The 23435-nt window shown below is 40.6% G+C and overlaps 1 protein-coding gene across 1 annotated transcript in view; it reads right to left on the bottom strand.

Moving 5' to 3' along the window:
- Positions 1-23435, bottom strand: part of LOC124119796 (pre-mRNA-splicing factor ATP-dependent RNA helicase PRP16-like) — a 110989-nt gene that overhangs the window by 12169 nt on the left and 75385 nt on the right. Inside the window, exons 20-21 of the mRNA XM_048388727.1 lie at positions 20311-20459; positions 507-561 (exon numbers count right to left, since the gene is read on the bottom strand). Coding sequence (XP_048244684.1) covers positions 507-561; positions 20311-20459 — 204 coding nt within the window. The remainder of the gene's footprint in view (positions 1-506; positions 562-20310; positions 20460-23435) is intronic.

Here is a 23435-nt window from a genome sequence, read left to right as displayed (position 1 = left end):
AACATGCCAGTACTTACACTACACAGCAACATGCCAGTACTTACACTACATAGCAACATGCCAGTACCTACACTACATAGCAACATGGCAGTACTTACACTACACAGCAACATGCCAGTACTTACACTACATAGCAACATGCCAGTACTTACATCACATAGTAACATGCCAGTACTTACACTACACAGAAACATGGCAGTACTTACACTACACAGCAACATGCCAGTACTTACACTACATAGCAACATGCCAGTACTTACACTACATAGCAACATGCCAGTACTTACACTGTAGTGTAGTGTAAGTACTGGCATGATGCTATATAGTGTAAGTACTGGCATGTTGCTGTGTAGTGTAATAACTGGATTATTGCTGAGGGAAGTATTTAATAAGAAGCAATACTCCATTATGCGACAGAAGTCACTGAGGGTCAAGCCGAAGCCTGGCAATCTTCTCTGCCCATTTGGAGGGTTTAAGTGTGTGGATGTTTCTAGATGTGCACAAACCTTCCTCATGGCTTTGATGTGAATGAAATGTTCATTGGCCCAGGATGCAGAGTACCTGAAACATGAAGCACTACCATGAGAAGAGGGAGACAAGAGTAACACTCAATAAACAGTTTCATAGCTCCATGACCATCGTAAGTCCACATAGTTACATAGCTACATGACCATCATAAGTCCACATAGTTACATAGCTCCATGACCATCATAAGTCCACATAGTTACATAGCTACATGACCATCATAAGTCCACATAGTTACATAGCTACATGACCATCATAAGTCCACATAGTTACATAGCTCCATGACCATCGTAAGTCCACATAGTTACATAGCTACATGACCATCATAAGTCCACATAGTTACATAGCTCCATGACCATCATAAGTCCACATAGTTACATAGCTACATGACCATCATAAGTCCACATAGTTACATAGCTCCATGACCATCATAAGTCCACATAGTAACATAGCTACATGACCATCATAAGTCCACATAGTTACATAGCTACATGACCATCATAAGTCCACATAGTTACATAGCTACATGACCATCATAAGTCCACATAGTTACATAGCTACATGACCATCATAAGTCCACATAGTTACATAGCTACATGACCATCATAAGTCCACATAGTTACATAGCTACATGACCATCGTAAGTCAACATAGTTACATAGCTACATGACCATCATAAGTCCACATAGTTACATAGCTACATGACCATCATAAGTCAACATAGTTACATAGCTACATGACCATCATAAGTCCACACTGTTACATAGCTACATGACCATCATAAGTCCACATAGTTTCATAGCTACATGACCATCGTAAGTCAATGAACAGTTTCATAGCCACATGACCATCATAAGTCAACATAGTTTCATAGCCACAAGACCATCATAAGTCAATGAACAGTTTCATAGCTACATGACCATCGTAAGTCAATGAACAGTTTCATAGCTACATGACCATCATAAGTCAATGAACAGTTTCATAGCTATATGACCATCATAAGTCAATGAACAGTTTCATAGCCACATGACCATCATAAGTCAACATAGTTTCATAGCCACAAGACCATCATAAGTCAATGAACAGTTTCATAGCTACATGACCATCATAAGTCGATGAAAAGTTTCATAGCTACATGACCATCATAAGTCAATGAACAGTTTCATAGCTATATGACCATCATAAGTCAATGAACAGTTTTTTAGCTACATGACCATCTTAAGTCCACATAGTTACATAGCTACATGACCATCATAAGTCCACATAGTTACATAGCTACATGACCATCGTAAGTCAATGAACAGTTTCATAGCCACATGACCATCATAAGTCAACATAGTTTCATAGCCACAAGACCATCATAAGTCAATGAACAGTTTCATAGCTACATGACCGTCATAAGTCAATGAACAGTTTCATAGCTATATGACCATCATAAGTCAATGAACAGTTTTATAGCTACATGACCATCGTAAGTCCACATAGTTACATAGCTACATGACCATCATAAGTCAATGAACAGTTTCATAGCTATATGACCATCATAAGTCAATGAACAGTTTCATAGCTATATGACCATCATAAGTCAATGAACAGTTTTATAGCTACATGACCATCGTAAGTCCACATAGTTACATAGCTACATGACCATCATAAGTCAATGAACAGTTTCATAGCTACATGACCATCATAAGTCAATGAACAGTTTCATAGCTATATGACCATCATTAGTCAATGAACAGTTTTATAGCTACATGACCATCATAAGTCAACATAGTTCATAGCTACATGACCACCATAAGTCCACATAGTTACATAGCTACATGACCATCATAAGTCCACATAGTGACATAGCTACATGACCATCATAAGTCAATGAACAGTTTCATAGCTATATGACCATCATAAGTCAATGAACAGTTTCATAGCTATATGACCATCATAAGTCAATGAACAGTTTCATAGCTATATGACCATCGTAAGTCCACATAGTTACATAGCTACATGACCATCATAAGTCAATGAACAGTTTCATAGCTATATGACCATCGTAAGTCAATGAACAGTTTCAGAGCTACATGACCATCGTAAGTCCACATAGTTACATAGCTACATGACCATCATAAGTCAACATAGTTACATAGCTACATGACCATGGTAGGTCAATGAACAGTTACATAGCTACATGACCATCATAAGTCAATGAAGAGTTTCATAGCTACATAACAATCGTAATTCCACATAGTTACATAGCTACTATTTCACCATGGTAAGTCAATGAAGAGTTTCATAGCTACATGACCATCTTAAGTCCAAATAGTTACATAGCTACATGACCATCATAAGTCAATGAAGAGTTTCATAGCTACATGACCATCGTAAGTCCACATAGTTACATAGCTACATGACCACGGTAAGTCAATAAACAGTTACATAGCTACATGACCATCTTAAGTCAACGAACAGTTACATAGCTACATGACCATCATAAGTCAACATAGTTACATAGCTACATGACCATCATAAGTCCACATAGTTACATAGCTACATGACCATCATAAGTCAATGAAGAGTTTCATAGCTACATGACCATCGTAAGTCCACATAGTTACATAGCTACATGACCATGGTAAGTCAATGAACAGTTACATAGCTACATGACCATCATAAGTCAATGAACAGTTTCATAGCCACATGACCATCATAAGTCCACATAGTTACATAGCTACATGACCATCATAAGTCAATGAACAGTTTCATAGCTATATGACCATCGTAAGTCAATGAACAGTTTCATAGCTACATGACCATCATAAGTCCACATAGTTACATAGCTACATGACCATCATAAGTCAATGAACAGTTTCATAGCTATTTGACCATCATAAGTCAATGAACAGTTACATAGCTACATGACCATCATAAGTCAATGAACAGTTTCATAGCTACATAACCATCGTAATTCCACATAGTTTCATAGCTACTTGACCATCATAAGTCAGTGAACAGTTTCATAGCTATATGACCATCATAAGTCAATGAACAGGTACATAGCTACATGACCATCATAAGTCAATGAACAGTTTCATAGCTACATGACCATCGTAAGTCCACATGGTTTCATAGCTACATGACCATCGTAAGTCAACATAGTTTCATACCTACATGACCATCATAAGTCCACATAGTTACATAGCTACATGACCATCGAAAGTCCACATAGTTACATAGCTACATGGCCATGGTAAGTCAATGAACAGTTACATAGCTACATGACCATCATAAGTCAATGAACAGTTTCATAGCCACATGACCATCATAAGTCCACATAGTTACATAGCTACATGACCATCTTAAGTCAATAAACAGTTACATAGCTACATGACCATCTTAAGTCAACGAACAGTTACATAGCTACATGACCATCATAAGTCCACATAGTTACATAGCTACATGACCATCATAAGTCCACATAGTTACATAGCTACATGAACATCATAAGTCAATGAAGAGTTTCATAGCTACATGACCATCGTAAGTCCACATAGTTACATAGCTACATGACCATGGTAAGTCAATGAACAGTAACATAGCTACATGACCATCATAAGTCAATGAACAGTTTCATAGCCACATGACCATCATAAGTCCACATAGTTACATAGCTACATGACCATCATAAGTCAATGAACAGTTTCATAGCTATATGACCAACGTAAGTCAATGAACAGTTTCATAGCTACATGACCATCATAAGTCCACATAGTTACATAGCTACTTGACCATCATAAGTCAGTGAACAGTTTCATAGCTATATGACCATCATAAGTCAATGAACAGGTACATAGCTACATGACCATCATAAGTCAATGAACAGTTTCATAGCTACATGACCATCGTAAGTCAACATGGTTTCATAGCTACATGACCATCATAAGTCAATGAACAGTTTCATAGCTACATGACCATCGTAAGTCAACATAGTTTCATACCTACATGACCATCATAAGTCAATGAACAGTTTTATAGCTACATGACCATCATAAGTCAACATAGTTCATAGCTACATGACCATCATCAGTCCACATAGTTACATAGCTACATGACCATCATAAGTCCACATAGTTACATAGCTACATGACCATCATAAGTCAATGAACAGTTTCATAGCTATATGACCATCATAAGTCAATGAACAGTTTCATAGCTATATGACCATCATAAGTCAATGAACAGTTTCATAGCTATATGACAATCGTAAGTCCACATAGTTACATAGCTACATGACCATCATAAGTCAATGAACAGTTTCATAGCTATATGACCATTGTAAGTCAATGAACAGTTTCATAGCTACATGACCATCGTAAGTCCACATAGTTACATAGCTACATGACCATCATAAGTCAACATAGTTACATAGCTACATGACCATGGTAGGTCAATGAACAGTTACATAGCTACATGACCATCATAAGTCAATGAACAGTTTCATAGCTACATAACAATCGTAATTCCACATAGTTACATAGCTACTATTTCACCATGCTAAGTCAATGAAGAGTTTCATAGCTACATGACCATCTTAAGTCCACATAGTTACATAGCTCCATGACCATCATAAGTCAATGAAGAGTTTCATAGCTACATGACCATCGTAAGTCCACATAGTTACATAGCTACATGACCATGGTAAGTCAATAAACAGTTACATAGCTACATGACCATCTTAAGTCAACGAACAGTTACATAGCTACATGACCATCATAAGTCAACATAGTTACATAGCTACATGACCATCATAAGTCAACATAGTTACATAGCTACATGACCATCATAAGTCAACATAGTTACATAGCTACATGACCATGGTAAGTCAATGAACAGTAAAATAGCTACATGACCATCGTAAGTCCACATAGTTACATAGCTACATGACCATCGTAAGTCAACATTGTTTCATACCTACATGACCATCATAAGTCCACATAGTTACATAGCTACATGACCATCGAAAGTCCACATAGTTACATAGCTACATGACCATCTTAAGTCAATAAACAGTTACATAGCTACATGACCATCTTAAGTCAACGAACAGTTACATAGCCACATGACCATCATAAGTCCACATAGTTACATAGCTACATGACCATCATAAGTCCACATAGTTACATAGCTACATGAACATCATAAGTCAATGAAGAGTTTCATAGCTACATGACCATCGTAAGTCCACATAGTTACATAGCTACATGACCATGGTAAGTCAATGAACAGTTACATAGCTACATGACCATCATAAGTCAATGAACAGTTTCATAGCCACATGACCATCATAAGTCCACATAGTTACATAGCTACATGACCATCATAAGTCAATGAACAGTTTCATAGCTATATGACCAACGTAAGTCAATGAACAGTTTCATAGCTACATGACCATCATAAGTCCACATAGTTACATAGCTACTTGACCATCATAAGTCAGTGAACAGTTTCATAGCTATATGACCATCATAAGTCAATGAACAGGTACATAGCTACATGACCATCATAAGTCAATGAACAGTTTCATAGCTACATGACCATCGTAAGTCAACATGGTTTCATAGCTACATGACCATCATAAGTCAATGAACAGTTTCATAGCTACATGACCATCGTAAGTCAACATAGTTTCATACCTACATGACCATCATAAGTCCACATAGTTACATAGCTACATGACCATCGAAAGTCCACATAGTTACATAGCTACATGACCATCTTAAGTCAATAAACAGTTACATAGCTACATGACCATCTTAAGTCAACGAACAGTTACATAGCTACATGACCATCATAAGTCAACATAGTTACATAGCTACATGACCATCATAAGTCCACATAGTTTCATAGCTGCATGACCATCATAAGTCCACATAGTTACATAGCTACATGACCATCATAAGTCAACATAGTTACATAGCTACATGACCATCATAAGTCCACATAGTTACATAGCTACATGACCATCATAAGTCCACATAGTTACATAGCTACATGACCATCATAAGTCCACATAGTTACATAGCTACATGACCATCATAAGTCCACATAGTTACATAGCTACATGACCATCTTAAGTCAATAAACAGTTACATAGCTACATGACCATCTTAAGTCAACGAACAGTTACATAGTTACATGACCATCATAAGTCAACTTAGTTACATAGCTACATGACCATCATAAGTCCACATAGTTTCATAGCTATATGACCATCATAAGTCATCGAACAGTTTTATAGCTACATGACCATCGTAAGTCCACATAGTTACATAGCTACATGACCATGGTAAGTCAATGAACAGTTACATAGCTACATCACCATCATAAGTCAATGAACAGTTTCATAGCCACATGACCAACATAAGTCCACATAGTTACATAGCTACATGACCATCATAAGTCAATGAACAGTTTCATAGCTATATGACCATCGTAAGTCAATGAACAGTTTCATAGCTACATGACCATCATAAGTCCACATAGTTACATAGCTACATGACCATCATAAGTCAATGAACAGTTTCATAGCTATTTGACCATCATAAGTCAATGAACAGTGACATAGCTACATGACCATCATAAGTCAATGAACAGTTTCATAGCTACATAACCATCGTAATTCCATATAGTTACATAGGTACTTGACCATCATAAGTCAATGAACAGTTTCATAGCTATATCACCATCATAAGTCAATGAACAGGTACATAGCTACATGACCATCATAAGTCAATGAACAGTTTCATAGCTACATGACCATCGTAAGTCCACATGGTTTCATAGCTACATGACCATCGTAAGTCCACATAGTTACATAGCTACATGACCATCATAAGTCAACATAGTTACATAGCTACATGACCATCATAAGTCCACACAGTTACATAGCTACTTGACCATCATAAGTCCACATAGTTTCATAGCTACATGACCATCGTAAGTCAATGAACAGTTTCATAGCCACATGACCATCATAAGTCAACATAGTTTCATAGCCACAAGACCATCATAAGTCAATGAACAGTTTCATAGCTATATGACCATCATAAGTCAATGAACAGTTTCATAGCTATATGACCATCATAAGTCAATGAACAGTTTCATAGCTACATGACCATCATAAGTCAATGAACAGTTTCATAGCTATATGACCATCATAAGTCAATGAACAGTTTCATAGCTATATGACCATCATAAGTCAATGAACAGTTTCATAGCTACATGACCATCATAAATCAATGAACAGTTTTTTAGCTACATGACCATCTTAAGTCCACATAGTTACATAGCTACATGACCATCATAAGTCCACATAGTTACATAGCTACATGACCATCGTAAGTCAATGAACAGTTTCATAGCCACATGACCATCATAAGTCAACATAGTTTCATAGCCACAAGACCATCATAAGTCAATGAACAGTTTCATAGCTACATGACCGTCATAAGTCAATGAACAGTTTCATAGCTATATGACCATCATAAGTCAATGAACAGTTTTATAGCTACATGACCATCGTAAGTCCACATAGTTACATAGCTACATGACCATCATAAGTCAATGAACAGTTTCATAGCTACATGACCATCATAAGTCAATGAACAGTTTCATAGCTATATGACCATCATAAGTCAATGAACAGTTTTATAGCTACATGACCATCGTAAGTCCAAATAGTTACATAGCTACATGACCATCATAAGTCAATGAACAGTTTCATAGCTACATGACCATCATAAGTCCACATAGTTACATAGCTACATGACCATCATAAGTCCACATAGTTACATAGCTACATGACCATCATAAGTCCACATAGTTACATAGCTACATGACCATCATAAGTCAACATAGTTACATAGCTACATGACCATCATAAGTCAACATAGTTACATAGCTACATGACCATCATAAGTCCACATAGTTACATAGCTACATGACCATCATAAGTCCACATAGTTACATAGCTACATGACCATCGTAAGTCCACATAGTTACATAGCTACATGACCATCGTAAGAGAATGAACAGTTACATAGCTACATGACCATCATAAGTCCACATAGTTACATAGCTACATGACCATCATAAGTCCACATAGTTACATAGCTACATGACCATCGTAAGTCCACATAGTTACATAGCCACATAACCATTGTAAGTCAACGAAGTTTCATAGCTACATGACCATCGTAAGTCAACATGGTTACATAGCTACATGACCATCGTTAGTCAACGAACAGTTACATAGCTACATGACCATCGTAAGTCAACGAACAGTTACATAGCTACATGACCATCGTAAGAGAACGAACAGTTTTATAGCTACATGACCATCGTAAGTCAATATGGTTACATAGCTACATGACCATAGTAAGAGAACGAACAGTTACATAGCTACATCACCATCGTAAGTCAATGAACAGTTTCATAGCTATATGACAATCGTAAGTCAACATAGTTGCACAGCTACATGACCATCGTAAGTCAATGAACAGTTTCATAGCTGCATCACCATCGTAAGTCAACAAAGTTTCATAGCTAAATCATCAGCGTAAGACAACATAGTTACATAGCTATATGACCATCGTAAGTCAACATAGTTACATAGCTATATGACCATCGTAAGTCAACATAGTTACATAGCTACATGACCATCGTAAGTCAACATAGTTACATAGCTACATGACCATCATAAGTCCACTTAGTTACATAGCTACATGACCATCGTAAGTCCACATAGTTACATAGCCACATAACCATTGTAAGTCAACATAGTTACATAGCTACATAGCCATCGTAAGTCAACGAACAGTTACATAGCTTCATGACCATCGTAAGAGAACGAACAGTTTCATAGCTACATGACCATGACCGTGATATTGCTGGAATATTGCTAAAAGCGGCGTAAAACCATACACAATCACTCACTCACTCGTAAGTCAACGAACAGTTACATAGCTACATGACCATCGTAAGAGAACAAACAGTTTCATAGCTACATGACCATCGTAAGTCAACATGGTTACATAGCTACATGACCATCGTAAGTCAACGAACAGTTACATAGCTACATGACCATCGTAAGTCAATGAACAGTTACATAGCTACATGACCATCGTAAGAGAACGAACAGTTTTATAGCTACATGACCATCGTAAGTCAATATGGTTACATAGCTACATGACCATGGTAAGAGAACGAACAGTTACATAGCTACATCACCATCGTAAGTCAATGAACAGTTTCATAGCTATATGACAATCGTAAGTCAACATAGTTGCACAGCTACATGACCATTGTAAGTCAATGAACAGTTACCTAGCTGCATCACCATCGTAAGTCAACAAAGTTTCATAGCTAAATCATCGTCGTAAGACAACATAGTTACATAGCTATATGACCATCGTAAGTCAACATAGTTACATAGCTATATGACCATCGTAAGTCAACATAGTTACATAGCTATATGACCATCGTAAGTCAACATAGTTACATAGCTATATGACCATCGTAAGTCAATTAAGTTTTATAGCTACATGACCATCGTTAGTTAATATAGTTACACAGCCATATGACCATCATAAGTCAACAAACAGTTACATAGCTACATGACCTCGTAAGGCAACACAGTTACATAGCTCCATGACCAACAGAAATCAACATAGTTACATAGCTACATGACCATCGTAAGTCAACATAGTTACATAGCTACATGACCATGTTAAGTCAACGAACAGTTTCATAGCTACATGACCATCGTAAGTCAATATAGTTACATAGCTACATGACCATCGTAAGTGAACATAGTTACATGACCATCGTAAGTCAATATTGTTACATAGCTACATGACCATTGTAAGTCCACATATACTGAACAACAAAAGTTCCTGTGACATAGAATAAGATTTAATGCAAAGTTATGTTTTTTAATTAATCTGAAACAATTTCGGTTTGCAACAGAATAAAACCTCCTGTAAGTGTTCAAATGGTTTTATTTGCTATACTGACTTCTGAAAATGTGTGATTTCATAACAAAACATGAACATACCAAAATGTCAATTTACAAATCATTAGCGTGTGTGTCCATCTCTGGTTGAGAGGCAAGCAACACATCTTCGTCTCATGGAATGGACCAGGTGTCGCACAAAGTCCTGTGGGATATCTGTCCATATCTGCTGGAGCATGTTTTGAAGTTCCTGGAGTGTCTGTGGAACATGTGGTTGACGTCGAAGGCACCGATCCATCTCATCCCACATGTGCTCGATTGGTGGGAGATCAGGGGAGCGAGCCGGCCAGGGGATGACATTCACTTCTGGCGACAATCCCTGCACATCTGAGGCGACGTACGGTTTGTGAAGATATGAAGGCCAGGGATGCTTCTTGCAGTCACTGTTGCTGGCTGGAATCGATTTCGTAGGTGTGTTGTTCGAATCCAGTTGTCTTGTCGATTATTGGTTACGCGTGGCCTGTCACTCTGAGGATGGTCTCTGACTGCATTCGTCTGTTGCCAACATTGCTATAAACACCAAATGGTGTTTCCGTGGACGTTAAATTGTCTTGCAACATCATGTTGACTCGATCCTGCTTCAAGCATACCAGTGGCTTGCAGACGCTCATTTTCGGACAGGCGTGGCATTTCATAATGTTAAATAATTGCATAATTTTGTTGTTTTTCTGAGCGGTTGTTGTCAGCACGATGCTAAACAATGCATATGGAATCCCGTTAACGCACATGTTTTTATACCCATTCTTGGGTAGTGAAATGCATAAAAGTCAACTTTTGCATGGAATGAATGCTTTTCTGTAGCAGTTGCGTTTTTGTGACTTGATTCCATACGTGTCATAGCGATTGATTTACGACAACCATTGTCTGAAGAACATTTGATTTAAAAGGCTAATTACCCTGTAGCCATGACATGTGCATGTCTCCATAACTTAATTGTCATTATGTATTGGATTAGGTGCTAATCCCCGTTGTTAATCCTCACCAACATTTCATTGTATATTGACTGTCAGCCAACCTGGGCTACCATATCACTTCCCATTAATTACTGTTATTTATAGTATGACATTTATTGCCTTAATTGATCATCCACTGAGCTATGTCGGTTCATCACGCCCAGAAGTCCCAAGTCCAGAGCAATGTCATTGTCTGTCCATTGTTGTTCATTACTATACTATTAAAAAAAAGTAGGGAATATTGGATTTACAAGATTTATGACACGGAAATTGTGAACCCAAAGAGGAAACAAATGACGAAAAGACATTAAGGGAACATTTGTCAATCTATTCCACACCTTTGGTACTGCCGGTGAAGCACAGATTTTCCATACTAAGGGCAAAACCAAACCCAGGGTCAAACAGCAAAGTTGCCATGACATGAAAGCAAGGTCAATAACGGGTAAACCCCCCTCTGTTGGCTAGACAGGCACGGATACGACGTGGCATACTCCTTACGAGGCGTCCCAAGTCATTTTGGTCAAGGTTATTCCACTCCTGTTGCAATGCAGCACCAAGTTCTTGGACAGTGGTAGGACGTTTACATCATGGAAACGTTTGTTTCGTCGACGCCACACCCTCACACCACAGTGTTGACGATCCCGACACCAACAGCGTCTTGCCCTAATGTGATGATCTCTCAAACATGGAATGACGCAAGGACGTCGGGCATGTAAATGACCTCTGTGCAGTCGATTTCTGATCGTCTGGGCACTCACTCTCACACCAGTGTCTGCTTGTAGTCGAGCTCTAATCTGATTAGCCGTTATGACATGATTTTTCAAGGCTAAAGTACGGATAAACCGATCCTGTGCATGAGTTGTCGCCCTTGGTCACCCGAGCGTCGTCTATCGTTAACAGAATGTGTAGCATGATATCTGGACCATAATCTGCTTATGACAGACTGTAAAACGTCCATCCTCCGTGCCACAACGGTCTGTGTTGTGCCAACCTGTAGCATGCCAAGGACACCGTAACCTTTCATTTTGTGTAAGTCGGCGCATGTCACCCGTTTGGTAACTGAGTTCCAAAACAATTAAACTGATGTTTCCACCTTCAAATTTCCTTCCACAATGGGTATAACCTGCAAATCTGGTGTTCAACCCCCATGATCATCACTAGCATCACGTGCAGATCCTGGGGTTGCCATTGTTATGTTTGGGGGCCGAATTTCAATGGAAATGTTTCCTCTGTAAGGATCTATATTACTTTGTCTCGTATTCATTTGCATTTGTTACAAGTATGATCACAAAATGAAATATCCCCTACTTTTTTTTAATAGTATATATATGTGTTACCATTACACTGTTAGCAAGCATGGTATTCTGAGCGTTGGTGTAAGGACGACCTCAAGCAGGACCCTTCCTGTTATTTCATGCACCTGGTCAGTTTCGCTAGTTGACAATGGAATATATGATCCGAGTTGTCTCGCTGGTTCATTTGTAGGAGGGTGACCAACCAAGTTTTCACTAATCCCCTACTTGGAGGTCGTGCAAAGTCTTCACAAGGACATCATACAAAGTTTGCACGAATCTCCTACTAGGACATCGTGCAAAGTTTTCACTAATCACCTACTAGGACAAGTGCAAAGTTTTCACTAATCCCCTACCAGGATGTCGTGCAAAGTTTTCACTAATCCCCTACTAGGACGCGTGCAAAGTTTTCACTAATCCCCTACTAGGACGCGTGCAATGTATTCACTAATCCCCTACTAGGACAAGTGCAAAGTTTTCACTAATCCCATAATAGGACACATGCAAAGTTTTCACTAATCCCCTACCAGGTCTTTGTAAAAGTTTTCACTTATCCCCTACTAGGACGCGTGCAAAGTTTTCACTTATCCCCTACTAGGACGCGTGCAAAGTTTTCACTTATCCCCTACTAGGACGTGTGCAAAGTTTTCACGATATCAGTCCTGCAGGTGTCTTGCTTAATTCTGGGGGTCATCTCCAAAGCAAAGAGTAAATAATTCAGGGCGCACCAAATTAGATGTGTTATAACATAGCCTACATGAGCACATATCACAGTTTATTTTTATTATTTATTGCACTATTCATGTACAATTACACTCAGATTGACTAGGTATATATATTTAGACAGTCAGACATGAGGGAGGCTATCTCAGTGAATGTAGATGAAGTTTGGGTATTTCGATGTGAGTGTAGGTGGACTTTAGACATACAATAAAACAGGAAAGATATCACTGTTAAATATAAATTAATCGTATTGCAACCATTAAAATGCTACCTTTTGAAAAGCATTAGTTTTTCAGTCAAATCGTGTCCCACTGCTGGTGATGACACCAGCCTTATCTGTGACAACACTAGCCTTATCTGTGACCAGCCTTATCTGTGGCAACACCAGCCTTATCTGTGACAACACCAGCCTAATCTGTGTCGACACCAGCCTTTTCTGTGACCAGCCTTATCTGTGTCGACACCAGCCTTATCTGTGACCAGCCTTATCTGTGACAACACCAGCCTTATCTGTGACCAGCCTTATCTGTGACAACACCAGCCTTATCTGTGACCAGCCTTATCTGTGACAACACTAGCCTTATCTGTGACCAGCCTTATCTGTGACAACACCAGCCTTATCTCTGACCAGCCTTATCTGTGACAACACTAGCCTTATCTGTGACCAGCCTTATCTGTGTCAACACCAGCCTTATCTGTGACCAGCCTTATCTGTGACAACACCAGCCTTATCTGTGACCAGCCTTATCTGTGACAACACCAGCCTTATCTGTGACCAGCCTTATCTGTGACAACACTAGCCTTATCTGTGTCGACACCAGCCTTATCTGTGTCGACACCAGCCTTATCTGTGACAACACCAGCCTTATCTGTGACAACACCAGCCTTATCTGTAACAATACCAGCCTTATCTGTGACAACACTAGCCTTATCTGTGACCAGCCTTATCTGTGACAACACCAGCCTTATCTGTGACCAGCCTTATCTGTGACAACACCAGCCTTATCTGTGACCAGCCTTATCTGTGACAACACCAGCCTTATCCGTGACAACACCAGCCTTATTTATGACAAAAACAGCCTTATCTGTGACAACACCAGCCATATCTGTGACAACACCAGCCTTATCTGTGACAACACCAGCCTTATCTGTGACAACACCAGCCTTATCTGTGACCAGCCTTATCTGTGACCAGCCTTATCTGTGACAACACCAGCCTTATCTGTGACAACACCAGCCTTATCTGTGACAACACCAGCCTTATCTGTGACCAGCCTTATCTGTGTCGACACCAGCCTTATCTGTGACAACACCAGCCTTATCTGTGACAACACCAGCCTAATCTGTGTCGACACCAGCCTTTTCTGTGACCAGCCTTATCTGTGTCGACACCAGCCTTATCTGTGACCAGCCTTATCTGTGACAACACCAGCCTTATCTGTGACAACACCAGCCTTATCTGTGACCAGCCTTATCTGTGACAACACCAGCCTTATCTGTAACAACACCAGCCTTACCTGTGTCGACACCAGCCTTATCTGTGATGACACCAGCCTTATCTGTGACAACACCAGCCTTATCCGTGACAACACGAGCCTTATCCCTGACAACACCAGCCTTATCCGTGACAACACCAGCCTTATCCGTGACAACACCAGCCTTATCTGTGACAACACCAGCCTTATCTGTGACAACACCAGCCTTATCCGTGACAACACGAGCCTTATCCCTGACAACACCAGCCTTATCCATGACAACACCAGCCTTATCCGTGACAACACCAGCCTTATCTGTGACAACACCAGCCTTATCTGTGACAACACCAGCCTTATCTGTGACAACACCAGCCTTATCAGTGACAACACCAGCCTTATCAGTGACAACACCAGCCTTATCTGTGACAACACCAGCCTTATCTGTGACAACACCAGCCTCATCCGTGACAACACAAGTCTTATCCGTGACAACACCAGCCTTATCTGTGACAACACCAGCCTTATCTGTGACCAGCCTTATCTGTGACAACACTAGCCTTATCTGTGACCAGCCTTATCTGTGTCGACACCAGCCTTATCTGTGACCAGCCTTATCCGTGACAACACCAGTCTTATCTGTGACAACACCAGCCTTATCTGTGACAACACCAGCCTTATCTGTGACAACACTAGCTTTATCTGTGACCAGCCTTATCTGTGTCGACACCAGCCTTATCTGTGACCAGCCTTATCCGTGACAACACCAGTCTTATCCGTGACAACACCAGCCTTATCTGTGACAACACCAGCCTTATCTGTGACAACACCAGCCTTATCTGTGACCAGCCTTATCTGTGACAACACCAGCCTTATCTGTGACAACACCAGTTTTATCTGTTACAATACCAGCCTTATCTGTGACGACACCAGCCTTATCTGTAACAATACCAGCCTTATCTGTGACGACACCAGCCTTTTCTGTGTCGACACCAGCCTTATCTGTGACAACACCAGCCTTATCTGTGACAACACCAGTCTTATCTGTAACAATACCAGCCTTATCTGTGACGACACCAGCCTTATCTGTAACAATACCAGCCTTATCTGTGACGACACCAGCCTTTTCTGTGTCGACACCAGCCTTATCTGTGACAACACAAGCCTTATCTGTGACAACACCAGCCTTATCTGTGACAACACCAGCCTTATCTGTGACAACAACAGCCTTATCTGTGACCAGCCTTATCTGTGACAACACTAGCCTTATCTGTGACAACACCAGCCTTATCCGTGACAACACCAGCCTTATTTATGACAAAAACAGCCTTATCTGTGACAACACCAGCCTTATCTGTGACAACACAAGCCTTATCTGTGACAACACCAGCCTTATCTGTGACCAGCCTTATCTGTGACCAGCCTTATCTGTGACCAGCCTTATCTGTGTTGACACCAGCCTTATCTGTGACAACACCAGCCTTATCTGTGTTGACACCAGCCTTATCTGTGACAACACCAGCCTTATCTGTGACAACACCAGCCTTATCTGTGACAACACCAGCCTTATCTGTGACCAGCCTTATCTGTGACCAGCCTTATCTGTGACCAGCCTTATCTGTGACAACACCAGCCTTATCTGTGACAACACCAGCCTTATCTGTGTCAACACCAGCCTTATCTGTGACAACACCAGCCTTATCTGTGACAACACCAGCCTTATCTGTGACAACACCAGCCTTATATGTGACAACACCAGCCTTATCCGTGACAACACCAGCCTTATCTGTGACAACACCAGCCTTATCCGTGACAACACCAGCCTTATCTGTGACAACAACAGCCTTATCTGTGACAACACCAGCCTTATCTGTGACAACACCTGCCTTATCTGTGTCGACACCAGCCTTATCTGTGTCGACACCAGCCTTATCTGTGACAACACCAGCCTTATCTGTGACAACACCAGCCTCATCTGTGTCAACACCAGCCTTATCTGTGACAACACCAGCCTTATCTGTGACAACACCAGCCTTATCTGTAACAATACCAGCCTTATTTGTGACGACACCAGCATTTTCTGTGTCGACACCAGCCTTATCTGTGACAACACCAGCCTTATCTGTGACAACACCAGCCTTATCTGTGACAACACCAGACTTATCTGTGTCAACACCAGCCTTATCTGTGACAACACCAGCCTTATCTGTGTCAACACCAGCCTTATCTGTGACAACACCAGCCTTATCTGTGACAACACCAGCCTTATCTGTGTCGACACCAGCCTTATCCGTGACAACACCAGCCTTATCTGTGACAACACCAGCCTTATCTGTGTCGACAAAGGAGGTCATGTCAAAGTTCTTGTAAATTTTCACTCTTTCTTTAGTAGCATGTTTGGTGACAACACCAACCTATTGAGACACCCACGTTGTATATCTCCCATGACAACACCAACCTATTGAAACACCCATGTTTTATATCTCCCACGACAACACCAACCTATTGAAACACCCACGTTTTGTATCTCCCATGACAACACCAACCTATTGAAACACCCACGTTGTATATCTCCCATGACAACACCAACCTATTGAAACACCCACGTTGTATATCTCCCATGACAACACCAACCTATTGAAACACCCATGTTTTATATCTCCCACGACAACACCAACCTATTGAAACACCCACGTTGTATATCTCCCACGACAACACCAACCTATTGAAACACCCACGTTGTATATCTCCCATGACAACACCAACTTATTGAAACACCCACGTTGTATATCTCCCATGACAACACCAACCTATTGAAACACCCACGTTGTATATCTCCCATGACAACACCAACCTATTGAAACACCCACGTTGTATATCTCCCGCGACAACACCAAGCTATTGAAACAACCACGTTTTATATCTCCCACGACAACACCAACCTATTGAAACACCCACGTTTTATATCTCCCACGACAACACCAACGTATTGAAACACCCACGTTGTATATCTCCCACGACAACACCAACCTATTGAAACACCCACGTTGTATATCTCCCATGACAACACCAACCTATTGAAACACCCACGTTGTATATCTCCCATGACAACACCAACCTATTGAAACACCCACGTTGTATATCTCCCATGACAACACCAACCTATTGAAACACCCACGTTGTATATCTCCCGCGACAACACCAACCTATTGAAACACCCACGTTTTATATCTCCCACGACAACACCAACCTATTGAAACACCCACGTTTTATATCTCCCACGACAACACCAACCTATTGAAACACCCACGTTGTATATCTCCCACGACAACACCAACCTACTGAACACCCACGTTGTATATCTCCCATGACAACATCAACCTATTGAAACACCCACGTTGTATATCTCCCATGACAACACCAACCTATTGAAACACCCACGTTGTATATCTCCCATGACAACACCAACTTATTGAAACACCCACGTTGTATATCTCCAATGACAACACCAACCTATTGAAACACCCACGTTGTATATCTCCCACAACAACACCAACCTATTGAAACACCCACATTGTATATCTCCCATGACAACACCAACCTATTGAAACACCCACGTTTTATATCTCCCGCGACAACACCAACCTATTGAAACACCCACGTTTTATATTTCCCACGACAACACCAACCTATTGAAACACCCACGTTGTATATCTCCCATGACAACACCAACCTATTGAAACCCCCACGTTGTATATCTCCCATGACAACACCAACCTATTGAAACACCCACGTTGTATATCTCCCGCGACAACACCAACCTATTGAAACACCCACGTTTTATATCTCCCACGACAACACCAACCTATTGAGACACCCACGTTGTGGAGCACCTTTAGAATACAGTACCACAACTTCTTGTGAGGACGATCTCTGCCATAGGTCACATGTCTCAAGACAAGCAACCAGTTTTTGTGAGAATCCATCGGACGCGAACCCGTGACCCTCGGATTGTTAGCCTGACAGCTAACCGATTGAGCTACGTCCACACTGTTAAACTTAGTGCAAATTTACCTAGTCATGCCTATGACGTTACGGAACTGAACGAAAAAGTGTCGAATTGTTGACAGACACTTACGAAGGTTACGGGTAGACATGGTTTCTGGTGACTTTAGTCTATCGACACTTACGAATGATCCCGATGCCAATTGGCACACTTGTCCCATTCTGTAATCTACAAGATACCGAGTGGTGAGGAATGAGCCGATAGACACAAAACCATTTCATTCTTTTTACTCGATGTTTTTGTGTTTTTGTGTGAAGAATATTAGGAGCCGCTATAGAATCTATAATAGAAACTAGACGGGTAGATTTACCGAACACTAATGATCGTAAAGGGGATCCAAGGGCTAAAGATAGAGTTGGGGTAATCTAATAGCCACTAAACGGGTCCCGGGTACCTAACCCTAATGATCGAAAAGGGGTGATTTATCGTAAAGGGGATCCAAGTGGTGAACTGGTGCCTTTTGATAGTTTGGGATTTTTCCAAAAATTATTTTTTCGAGATTCCATGGCAACGACTTTGATTTAGACTGAAAATGGCGGTAGTCCTCGTTTCCGGAGCAGATATTGTAAACCGTACCATATTTCTTCATCAAACTTCACACATAGATAGATCTAGTGGTGAACTGGTGCCTTTTAATAGTTTGGGATTTTTCAAAAAATTATTTTTCGTGATTCCATGGCAACGACTTTGATTTAGACTGAAAATGCCGGAGCAGATCTTGAAAAACGTACTATATTTCTTCACCAAACTTGGCACATAATGTCATCTCACAGTATTGAATACATTTCCTTTCTTGTTGAGTAAGTTCTGCATTGCTTGAGTGTATGTTCCTCCAAAAGTGTCATGGACACAGTTGTTGCATTCACTGACTAACTTCATGCAGAAACACAACTCATTACAAATATAACAGTGTAACGTATCTTAAACCTACTCAACTGTATAATGTTATTTCTAAAGCGTTGTATCACTATATCGCGTCACAATATCACGCCACTTTTGCGCCTTTGCACTTTATTTTGTGCCACTTTCCGCCTCTTTCACGGTATTATCGTGCCACTTTCATGGTAGTACCGCGCCACTTTCATGGTATTACCGCGCCACTTTCACACAACTTTGGCGAACATATAGCAAACATTTTGAGGAAGAAATTTTGAAATGAGCGTACATAAGAACTATGCATTCTCTCAGCCTGTATAATACACAAGCAGCTCACCCATTCCGCTTCCACTGCTGGTACACGTTGAGGTACGTGAGATGATCGCTCTCGGGAACCTGGAACTTCTCCCTGGCAGCATCCGAGTCCTCCTCTCTCCCTTTAGGGCGGTAGAAGATGGCTGGCACCGACAACATGGACACGATGGTCTGAAACACAAAAAACACCCATAGGACATCTGTGTTCATAGTCTATACATGACGAAACACCCATAACACCCATAGGACATCTGTGTTCATAGTCTATACATGATGAAACACCCATAACACCCATAGGACATCTGTGTTCATAGTCTATACACGATGAAACACACCAAACACCCATAGGACATCTGTGTTCATAGTCTATAGACGATGAAACACACCAAACACCCATAGGACATCTGTGTTCATAGACTATACACGATGAAACACACCAAACACCCATAGGACATCTGTGTTCATAGTCTATACATGATGAAACACACTAAAAACACCCATAGGACATCTGTGTTCATAGTCTATACACGATGAAACACACCAAACACCCATAGGACATCTGTGTTCATAGTCTATACACAATGAAACACCCATAACACCCCTAGGACATCTGTGTTCATAGTCTATACACAATGAAACACACCAAACACCCATAGGACATCTGTGTTCATAGTCTATACACGATGAAACACACCAAACACCCATAGGACATCTGTGTTCATAGTCTATACACGATGAAACACACCAAACACCCATAGGACATCTGTGTTCATAGACTATACATGATGAAACACACCAAACACCCATAGGACACCTGTGTTCATAGTCTATACACGATGAAACACACCAAACACCCATAGGACATCTGTGTTCATAGTCTATACACGATGAAACACACCAAACACCCATAGGACATCTGTGTTCATAGTCTATACACGATGAAACACACCAAACACCCAAAGGACATCTGTGTTCATAGACTATACACGATGAAACACACCAAACACCCATAGGACATCTGTGTTCATAGTCTATACACGATGAAACACACCAAACACCCATAGGACATCTGTGTTCATAGTCTATACACGATGAAACACACCAAACACCCATAGGACATCTGTGTTCATAGTCTATACACGATGAAACACACCAAACACCCATAGGACACCTGTGTTCATAGTCTATACACGATGAAACACACCAAACACCCATAGGACATCTGTGTTCATAGTCTATACACGATGAAACACACCAAACACCCATAGGACATCTGTGTTCATAGTCTATACACGATGAAACACACCAAACACCCATAGGACATCTGTGTTCATAGTCTATACACAATGAAACACACCAAACGCCCATAGGACATCTGTGTTCATAGTCTATACACGATGAAACACACCAAACACCCATAGGACATCTGTGTTCATAGACTATACACGATGAAACACACCAAACACCCATAGGACATCTGTGTTCATAGACTATACACGATGAAACACACCAAACACCCATAGGACACCTGTGTTCATAGTCTATACACGATGAAACACACCAAACACCCATAGGACATCTGTGTTCATAGACTATACACGATGAAACACACCAAACACCCATAGGACACCTGTGTTCATAGTCTATACACGATGAAACACACCAAACACCCATAGGACATCTGTGTTCATAGTCTATACACGATGAAACACACCAAACACCCATAGGACATCTGTGTTCATAGTCTATACACGATGAAACACACCAAACACCCATAGGACACCTGTGTTCATAGTCTATACACGATGAAACACACCAAACATCCATAGGACATCTGTGTTCATAGTCTATACACGATGAAACACACCAAACACCCATAGGACATCTGTGTTCATAGTCTATACACGATGAAACACACCAAACACCCATAGGACACCTGTTTTCATAGTCTATACATGATGAAACACACCAAACACCCATAGGACATCTGTGTTCATAGTCTATACACGATGAAACACACCAAACACCCATAGGACATCTGTGTTCATAGTCTATACACGATGAAACACACCAAACACCCATAGGACATCTGTGTTCATAGTCTATACACGATCAAACACACCAAACATCCATAGGACACCTGTGTTCATAGTCTATACACGATGAAACACCCATAACACCCATAGGACATCTGTGTTCATAGTCTATACACGATGAAACACACCAAACACCCATAGGACATCTGTGTTCATAGTCTATAAACGATGAAACACACCAAACACCCATAGGACATCTGTGTTCATAGTCTATACACAATGAAACACACCAAACACCCATAGGACATCTGTGTTCATAGTCTATACACAATGAAACACACCAAACACCCATAGGACATCTGTGTTCATAGTCTATACACGATGAAACACACCAAACACCCATAGGAAATCTGTGTTCATAGTCTATACACGATGAAACACACCAAACACCCATAGGACATCTGTGTTCATAGTCTATACACGATGAAACACATCAAACACCCATAGGACACCTGTGTTCATAGTCTATACACAATGAAACACACCAAACACCCATAGGACATCTGTGTTCATAGTCTATAGACGATGAAACACACCAAACACCCATAGGACACCTGTGTTCATAGTCTATACACAATGAAACACACCAAACACCCATAGGACATCTGTGTTCATAGTCTATAGACGATGAAACACACCAAACACCCATAGGACACCTGTGTTCATAGTCTATACACGATGAAACACCCATAACACCCATAGGACATCTGTGTTCATAGTCTATACACGATGAAACACACCAAACACCCATAGGACACCTGTGTTCATAGTCTATACACGATGAAACACACCAAACACCCATAGGACATCTGTGTTCATAGTCTATACACGATGAAACACACCAAACACCCATAGAACACCTGTGTTCATAGTCTATACACGATGAAACACACCAAACACCCATAGGACACCTGTGTTCATAGTCTATACATGATGAAACACACCAAACACCCATAGGACATCTGTGTTCATAGTCTATACATGATGAAACACACCAAACACCCATAGGACATCTGTGTTCATAGTCTATACACGATCAAACACACCAAAC

Source organism: Haliotis rufescens, unplaced genomic scaffold, assembly GCF_023055435.1.
Source record: "Haliotis rufescens isolate VD_foot unplaced genomic scaffold, xgHalRufe1.0.p SCAF_78, whole genome shotgun sequence".
NCBI classification, from domain to species: Eukaryota; Metazoa; Mollusca; class Gastropoda; order Lepetellida; family Haliotidae; genus Haliotis; species Haliotis rufescens.
Note: the sequence above shows the minus strand (reverse complement) of the source record. Positions and strands in the feature narration are given on the sequence as shown.